Below are 9,279 nucleotides of genomic sequence, written 5' to 3'. Positions count from 1 at the left end.
ACAAATAACAAAACTGGAAAACGCAGAAAGTAACAATATGTGCTTTTCACAATGGTATATTGAGTAAGATTATTGTCATATATTCAAAGCGTAAACTTTCTACGTGTCCAAACGGTTGCCTGGTTACATTAGAACAAAGTCCCGCCCAGAGGAACAGTTTTACATTCGAGGAAGTATTATTCGATCAATGGGCGAGTTGTGTTATTTTATTGAGTGCCATTACGAACATTCATTTTAAATGTGCCATTTATACTGGTAAATCATTCGAAATATTTGTTTTCGATGACACAACTCTCGCGATAACTTGCGTTTCAACTAGCTTCTTATGACGCTCATGACCCATTTTACATGGCTACCAGCAGTTAGCATGGATAGCTTGAGCGAGGAATTGCTAATAAGTGATGGATAGGCTTTCTGTATACTTTAATAACTATTCATGCATATTTGCAGGACCAAGTGATACGCATACATTGCTGGCTGTCCCATAACTACAGTCGGTAACGACAGAAGGATGTCCGTTATAAGCAGAAAATCAAGTTAACTTTAGCAATCAAGTAGCAGGCAAGGCTCTGGGACATCTGAGGATTCACGTTAGCAACGGTGGCATGGACCGTAGCAACTGCAGACGCTTGTTTCATCCACCGTTACAGAGAGCTACCAGAGCATGCTAACAGCTAAGTCGCCATATATTAAGGGTACGGTTAAATGTTTTGGATTGAATGTTTATGTTGTTTCTTTCTGTTTTTGACATTGTTGTGTTATAAAGAGGTTTTATATGAGAGGGCGTTCACTAACTGACAATGTCTTGTTCGTTTAGGGATCAACAGAGCAAACATCCACCATGAGATTGAAAACGTCGTTGCTACAGGAACCCAAACATATCCTTTTTACGATGTCGTTTACCAACCTTACATTGCGTTTCTGTACAGTTCAAATAACTCAACGTCAACACTTTGAAAGTGTTTCCACTATACGTGTTATCAGAATCATAATTCGTTTATATATATCCCACAGTAAGTATTATTATATTTACAAGTGTAGTCATTTAAGCCTTGTATTTATTTGCTGGGGTCGACCTAGCACCTAACTTCTGCTAAATCTAGAACTTGTTCTATTTTCAAAAGTCCCTATTTATTGCAAAATCAACCATGGGATTTCGAATGACCAATTACAAATACATATGCCTACCTTTCTAACACTTTCCTTAACAGCAGATCACATAAGGAACTTGTGAGTTGTGTTGGCTGGACCTCAGCAGATGAGCTGTACTCATGCAGTGAGGACCATCAGATACTTAAGTGGAACCTGCTGACCAGTGAGACCAATCTAGTTGTCAAATTGCCAGATGACATTTACCCCATTGATCTACACTGGTTCCCTAAGACCGTTGGTGGCAAGAAACAGAACCAGTCTGAGATCTTTGTCCTTACCAGCACTGATGGCAAGTTTTTTTAATCTCTACAACCAGACCAGCATGCTTCAAAGATTTGTATCTGAGTGTATTCATAAAATCAAAGTCAGTTTTGTTTCACAAGTTGTTTATTTAGTTAACAGCCCCATGAGAAGGGTCAGTGCAAAATTAGTTCGACAACTTTATGTTGAATGTAACCATCAAATGTTAAGTTAACCACTAAACTCATGTAACTAAACATAATGAATGGTTACAGAGTTTGTTCAGCCTGATTGTTATTCTGAGTTAACACCCAGGGTCTTCCTTGATCATTAGAAAAATCAGGTAATGACTCAGGAGTTTTTCCTTGTAGTTTAATTAAATAGCCTCCACCAGTTTAATGATGCATACAGGCATATTTATTTCCATGATTTAACTTCAAAAGAGGATTGTAGTATTGCACTAAAGAGTGAAATACTACAACCTGCTGTAGTTTTATTGATATTCAATGTCAAATCACTAAAAGTTCATTTTTGTTTTGCATATTTATATGGGTAGTGTTTGTGTCATGCATCCACATGGCCTCTTATTTCTCTTCAGCCTATATTAGATATAAACACACATGATATGGATGTTCTTTTATGGCAGGCAATGTGAGGTCACAACACTAATGGCAGTGTAGGGTTGCATAAACACACCCACAGACTGAAGCAGCAATTTTCTTTGCCAGACAAAGGAGTAGTAGTGAACACTCTGTTAAGATTCACTTTTGCAACTTACTTTTGCTTTTTACCTTCTAACAGTATACAATATAAGTTAGCTATTGTTTTCTTTACGGGGGGAAATTGGATTTAGTTTCACATTTTGACAACATTTGCATTTAGTTTCACATTTTGTGTGTAATCTTATATTCTCAGAAACAGAATATTCAACATCACATCAAATTCTAAACATCAAAATAATAAGTAAACTTAAGTGTTTAGTTTGTGTAATATTTTCTCATGGCAAAGCATGATTGCATGACTGATTTTCTTCAGAAAGGATATTGTGGTGAATAGTACCAGACTGTCCTAAAGCTGAATCATTTAGCATGAAGGATATTGCTTTGGCTGTCTGTTTGGAACAACAGTCTCATTCACTTTAACCCCGTTGAACTGCATGTGGTGTTATTATGATTTCCCACAAATGTATCATCAGGAATGTTGCAACCAACCCTATATAAATAGAAATAAAAGGGCAAGGGGTTAATACATTTTAACTTCAAGTTATCATACACATTTTAGAACAACAAGAAACGATCAATGCAAAAACAGAAGCATTGCACAGACAACGTTATGACCACTCAAATATGAGACTGAGTCAGTGCATATGTGAGTAAATCTTTGTAATATTACATTCATTCAAAAGAGTCTTTAAGTACAGCTGTACTTTCCTGTTATACTCACTACCTGCTGGACCAGTAACATCCACGTTTGTTGGCATGTCCACATTTAGCAGTGGGAGAGCTGCAGCATGCTGATTTGCAGTTTTAGGCCAGATTTAGAATTGTTTTAATACACACTGCCACAAAAATATATGTTAGGCTAGCGTTTTCAATAACTGTCTCCATGCCTGATCACCCTTCTTGTCTAGCAAATACAAAATGTCCCCATTTCAACCAACTGAAACCCTTAAGCTGTCATATATGCTATATGTTTTAAGATGATCTGAGAGGGGGAAATGAAGCTTTGTTGCTTCTTGTATATTTATTTACAGTCCTGGACTATACAGTCCTAGTTTGATCATTTACAAACAGTGTGTGCTTTTGCTTGATGCAGCAGCCTGAACCAATCAGACTTATGGAAACATATAGTCTATGTAAACAGCAGCCACATAGTAGCTAGAGTATAACGCAGATGTTAATATTCCTGAATTATTGACTGCTAACATCCAAATCACGCATAGAATATTTTTATAAGCCTGTTCTGCCTCTTCACAGGGAAGTTCCACCTCACCTCGAAAATAGGGCGCGTTGAGAAGAGTGTTGAAGCTCACAAAGGAGCGGTTTTGGCTGGAAGATGGAACTACGATGGCACTGCTCTTATTACAGGTAAAGACTACAGAGATATACATATATTCTTTTGGATTTAAAAAAACAAACATTGGTTTAATAAGCTTATATAAGCACATATGCTATAACTTTTACTTGAAATATAATGTTTGTGAATTAATCAAAAAGAAAGAAAGAAAATCTTTATATCTCTTTCTGTATTTTATTATTCAGCTGGAGAAGATGGGCAGATCAAGATCTGGTCAAAAAGTGGGATGCTACGCTCAACACTCGCCAGCCAAGGTAAGGCTAAAGACCTTTCCTTTATCTGATTTTAAACATTTATGTATCAAGTGCTTGGGTGAAACTACTCTCCGTAATTAATCATATTCACCTAACCACACCCAAAAATAAATTCACAAAGCTTAGCACATAATTGTTATGCTGGCATCCTCTGCACTATGTTGTCAACAAAATGTCTTCTGATGCCCGTCTTTTACAATACTTGCAAGACTGACAACTACAAGTAAGTCTTAAAGGTATAAGAGATGATTTATAATTCATCATTTGAATGACAGTGGAAGAAAAAGCCAATCTGAGTTTAGACCAATGAAGTTTAAAGCAGGTCACATCCACAACAGCTGCCAGCCAGCATCAGAAGCCATGTGAAGCTCTGACCAACCAGCTGCAGGCATTTAGTTAACACAACACAACATAGCCCAACAACAATTACAGCAGGGTGTCCGCGGGGTCTTAAAAAGGTCCAGGTTGATAAATCAATTTAGCGAAGATTAAGGCTATTAAAAAGTATTAAACGGCATTTTCCAAGGTATTACATTTTGTAAATTGTTTTCAATAAGTATATAAATTGTCCAAAGAGGTTATATTCTAACGTCTGCCTGAATGTAATCATTGCGTAGGTGTGTAGTGTGATTCTGTGTAGTTTATTTATGGCATCCCGTTGGATTTGACGTCATCTGAACAGGACATCGCACGCTCACTGCTTGATAGCGCGCGAAGGTCCGTTTACGCCGGTTGTTAAACAACATCGTTATGGGGAAATGCAAGTTTGCGTCCAAATGGTTGGAAGATAAGGAGGAAGGACAATCAATACTATATAATGTGAGGTAAAGTGTGTCGCCAATGTAACCGGTTAAAACTCAAAGTGGCGATGAGGTCTTAAAATGTATGGAAAGGGTCTTAAAAAAGGTCTTGAAAGGTATTACATTTGACTTCAGGATTCCTGCGTATACCCTGTACAAGCCTGTCTGTCTGCCTCTGTATCTCTTACATACACACGCGCATAGTACTAGTGATTGCCTTAGGACCTTCTGGCTCAGCGCATCTTGTGATCGAGAGAACAAGAGCAAAAATCAGACACTTGACGAGAGGAGCAGGCGCAAAGAACTTCAGTTTTATACACGTGAATCAGGGGAGCCTTCTCCTTCTGCTGCTGTATTGACACACAATTTCACCTCCTCCTCTGGCTTTTGTTTAGCACCAGACCCAGAATAACCCCCAGTAAATTAGCCTGGCAAATTGACTGTAACATTTGTACCCAGATGGCAAATAAATAGCAACACCTAATGTGTTCTCAGATTGTAATATACTGTTATTTTATATGTTGCACTGATATTTTCTTTTTCATTGTAAAAGTCTATCTGTGATTTTTGCATACATGGGCACCTCACATGCACGCGTGCCGGGGTTAGCACACTCCCTGAGCTTTCTGCAAGATTTTCTTCTGTATTAAACTCAAGGTAAAATGACATTCAAGGAGGAAATGCTTTTTTAATCCTCTCCTTGGCTGTTGGATTGTGTGCAGTGTGTACATGCTGAGTCTATTAGAACGTAACTGTGCTCAGTTCAACCAAAAGCTCCATGTTGTTGTTTTTTATTATATAAAAAAACCAGGACGTTGCAAAGATTTATGGGAGTGGAGTTTTATTAAAAGCCATAAAAAAGACTCCTAATGAATGATACATTTCTCTATCCAGCGTTCTCCTCACAGATGGCGTACTTATTAATGAATTCATCATGCTGCTTGACTTATTAAAGGTTTTTCTCTGTTGTGGGACCGAAAAAGAGATGGGGGTTGGGGGGGGGTGAATGAAATGTGGCTTCTGGGGAAATGGATGGCACACTCCTACTGAATGACGGATGCTGTGGAAAACCTGGCTGGGGCAAAGCAATTCAGCCCCAGAAGTTAGGAACAGTTTCCTTAGCTGGTTGTTTAGAGAATGAGCTGCAGACCTACAGGCTTTGTAAAGCACCTGGATATAGTAGACTTGGCACAGTTGCACACCATACTCCACATGGCACTCAGATCACTGCAGGTGTTGCTTCACCACCATATACACACACACACACACACACACACACACACACACACACACACACACACACACACACACACACACACACACACACACACACACACCATAGGAGAAGGCTGTTCTTCTTAGGTAGTATGACCCATTTGAAGAGAGAGAGAGAGAGCTGTAGGATGAAGTTCGAAATGCAAGAGGGAGGAGAAAGCAACTTGCCTCAACCCCTCTCATCGCCTTTGTCAGATCATGTGACCAGTTGGCATTTGTGAGGAACCACATGCACCTGGAGTGGGGTTAAATGTCAAGCCCTCTCCCCTCCACACGCACATAGGCACAACCCAACTCATACACACACACACACTTTCCCCTCGTTTGGGCTTATACTGTAGAGGTCAGACAGGTTTTCTCAGCTGACGTGCCTGCAAGCTAAGTGCCGCTCCATCCGGCTGAATGAGGTGAGATCTCTGAGGGAATATAATACCTTCTGAGGAGGAATTAGCACTGCTGTACCCTCGAGCTGTTGTTCGTACCAGCTCCTAGTGTGTCAAAGAGGGAGGGAGATATTCATACTCACACAGTTTTCCATTTTCATCTTTTAAATATTACATTGAGGAAGAGACAAAAGTCCTTATGTGTGAAAGCACAATCTATTGCTCTTGGTTTGAGTAACACACCATTGTTAATCTTCTGTCTTTGCATCTTTCAGGGTCTCCTGTGTATTCTGTGGCCTGGGGTCCAGACTCAGACAGAATCCTCTACACCTCAGGGAGGCAGCTAGTCATCAAGCCTTTGCAACCCAGTGCCAAAGTCATACAGGTACACCATTTTTTTTAATGTACTCTCTCTCAAGAGGTATAGATATGTGACTTAAGTAAATGTTCACTTAAGATTTTATACATCAGGGTTTTAGAATATATGTGTTATATGTATATGTTACTGAAACTTGTTTTTAATCTCGCGTTTGTATAGCAATAACTTTACCTGCCTGAGTACCTGACATCACTGGACCCTTTACCTATTTTCAGGTCTTTGTAAATTAAACTAGAGGTTTATTGATTTGTATTACAAAGGCTAAATTAAAGAAAATAAAGACAATAGATCTATGAGTCTTTGAGTGCTGTTGTACTAGGGAGGGGGCAACACTGACAACCTGGAACACCAGTAAGGATTTTCCTTGTTCACATATACATTTTTATATTATTATTTTTGATTCTGGACACCTCCTGGGACCTTATATAATAATAATAACAATAATAATAATAGTACATGTTATTTATATAGCGCTTTTCCTTGTGCTCAAAGCGCTTAAGTTGAGGGTCTCTATTTGCTTCTTTTAAACCTTTTGCTCTCTCGTACCTTTGCTGTATGACACGTGGTCACAAGCACACACATCACCTCCAGTGATGCTAGTTCAACCTTTGTTGGCTTTATTTGAAATGGGTTAACATGGGTTAAGAATGACCTGGTTTGGGTATCTGATAAGATAGGTTTGAGACAAACTGGACTCTCCAAAGGATCTTCTTTGATCTCTGCAATCTCTTACAAAGACATAGAAACACACAACAAACAAATGCATGTGTTTACGTGGATTTCCTTTTGATGCATCAAATGAGCAAGTAAGGTACTATAGATAAATGATAGAGCGTATGCATGGAAAGGGAACAGGAACAAGAAAGGCACATAGTCTAAGAACAACAATAATGCTACTCTCTCTGGAGCTTATCCTGCTCATCTTAAGTTTGTCTCTCTTTTTTCGACTCGGTAAAATTAGAGGGTTTCATTGCTCCCCACTGCTCTTCAACATAAGTGAGAAGTTATGTATGCATGTTGGAATAAAATGCTCTCTCTCCTCCCTTTAGTGGAAGGCCCATGATGGGGTTGTTCTGAAGGTGGACTGGAATTCAGTTAATGACCTCATACTATCAGGTGGAGAAGACTGCAAATATAAGGTGGGCCGTGTTTGCGTTTATATTATTTTAATATATATATATATTTTTTAAAACTTTTTTAAACCATATACTCCCTTATCAGGTGTGGGACAGCTTTGGCCGTGTGCTTTACTCCTCGTCATCTCATGACTACCCAGTCACCTCTTTGTCCTGGGCTCCAGATGGAGAGTTGTTCGCTGTGGGCTCCTTCAACACCCTGCGGCTCTGTGACAAGACTGGAGTAAGAAAAAAGTGTATTATATATATATATATATATACCTTATTTCTAAGTGGTGTCCCCTCATACAGTAGGACGTCAGGCATTGGCAGTATAAACTAGGGCTGCTTGATTATGGCAAAAATCATAATCTCGATTATTTGGGTCAATAATTGTAATTGCGATTATTCATTGACTTTGAAAACATCCATTTATTGGAGAAAAAAAATGTGAACAGTATGTTTTTAACAGTTGATTACCCTGAACTTTAAGTATAATTCAACTGAAAAACCAATAATAAAATAAATAATAATAATTAAAAAATCGTTTTATTTCGATTACGTTGTTTTCGTAATCGTTGCAAGCAATAATCGTAATCGCGATTTAAAATACGATTAATTGAGCAGGCCTAGTATAAACTATTACATACTGTATATAAATAAGTACACAAAAGCGCTCTTGTATTAACAGAAACAATTAGTCTTCCGCGGTCTTACTCACTTGAACGAGGACTGTCAAAATGGTGATATCAATTTGTATACCATCTAAGGTGGCATCATTTCAGTTGTATGTGTTTCCATTTTGGTAAAAGTTCTTCTTGTCAGTTGTGCAGATGCAGGTTTAAGGGGCTCTGTCAGATCAGCCCGTTGGATGGTTGAATTTCTTTGGAAACCCTTGCCACCCCTCATACACACCCTCTGCCTTTAAGTTAGGAGGAGGTGTGTCCATTTTATAACTTTCTGGAAAGTTCTGCATATTGCAATTCTCTGTTTTGTATATTGTAAGTCTCTCATCTGCCAATATGACATTATGCTTTGAAGTCAGTTAAGTCTTTTTTCTGAACCACACAATATCTGAGGTATGTTTCCAGTGCAGTACGGTTTATATTGTGTAGCTCTTTGCAGGCCTTCTATATCACTGTTACTCTCAAACAACGTTAAGCTGCTTTCCACATGTTCTTGTTACCTGGTGCTAATGGTAACCCGAGTTGTAATGAAAGGAGAGAATGAGGAATAGTAAGAGTTGTTTTATTATTGCTGAGCTTTTTGCCAGGAACAATGTTAATAGCTCCTCACTCTGCCCTCATGGGACATTTAGGGCTTCTTTGAGTTTATGTGGAGCTGTCAGTGCATTGCCATTTCAGACCTGTTGTAATGAAGACAAAGCGCCAGGGCCGGGTTTTGTGTGCTGATCACCAGGCATGTCATGTCCATTTTGATTTCATGAGGTTCAAATGGCTTTTATTTTATTTTGGAGAGCTGAAAAAAAGTGGACTGGATAGAGGTCTGAGTCAACACATTTATATCCTCAGTCCAGAGGTGTCATTTGTGTGTGTTTTTGATAGGTCACATTAATATATGTGTAGAGTATGGAGATCCAATTAA

General features: G+C 38.7%; 1 protein-coding gene across 3 annotated transcripts in view; it reads left to right on the top strand.

Moving 5' to 3' along the window:
- Positions 1-44: 44 nt before the first annotated feature.
- The window catches only part of ift80 (intraflagellar transport 80 homolog (Chlamydomonas)), a 34,597-nt gene continuing 25,362 nt past the window's right edge, over positions 45-9,279 (top strand). The window contains exons 1-8 of one of the 3 annotated variants that reach the window (XM_034229368.1): positions 49-695; positions 818-878; positions 1,220-1,441; positions 3,369-3,479; positions 3,654-3,722; positions 6,456-6,565; positions 7,609-7,698; positions 7,781-7,918. In XM_034229368.1, coding sequence (XP_034085259.1) covers positions 842-878; positions 1,220-1,441; positions 3,369-3,479; positions 3,654-3,722; positions 6,456-6,565; positions 7,609-7,698; positions 7,781-7,918 — 777 coding nt within the window. In that variant the 5' untranslated portion in view covers positions 49-695; positions 818-841. Of the gene's footprint in view, positions 696-817; positions 879-1,219; positions 1,442-3,368; positions 3,480-3,653; positions 3,723-6,455; positions 6,566-7,608; positions 7,699-7,780; positions 7,919-9,279 lie in introns of all 3 variants that reach the window. The other 2 variants (XM_034229369.1, XM_034229370.1) reach the window with 2 other exon arrangements.

This window comes from Gymnodraco acuticeps, unplaced genomic scaffold (genome assembly GCF_902827175.1).
Source record: "Gymnodraco acuticeps unplaced genomic scaffold, fGymAcu1.1, whole genome shotgun sequence".
Taxonomy (NCBI): domain Eukaryota; kingdom Metazoa; phylum Chordata; class Actinopteri; order Perciformes; family Bathydraconidae; genus Gymnodraco; species Gymnodraco acuticeps.
Note: the sequence above shows the minus strand (reverse complement) of the source record. Positions and strands in the feature narration are given on the sequence as shown.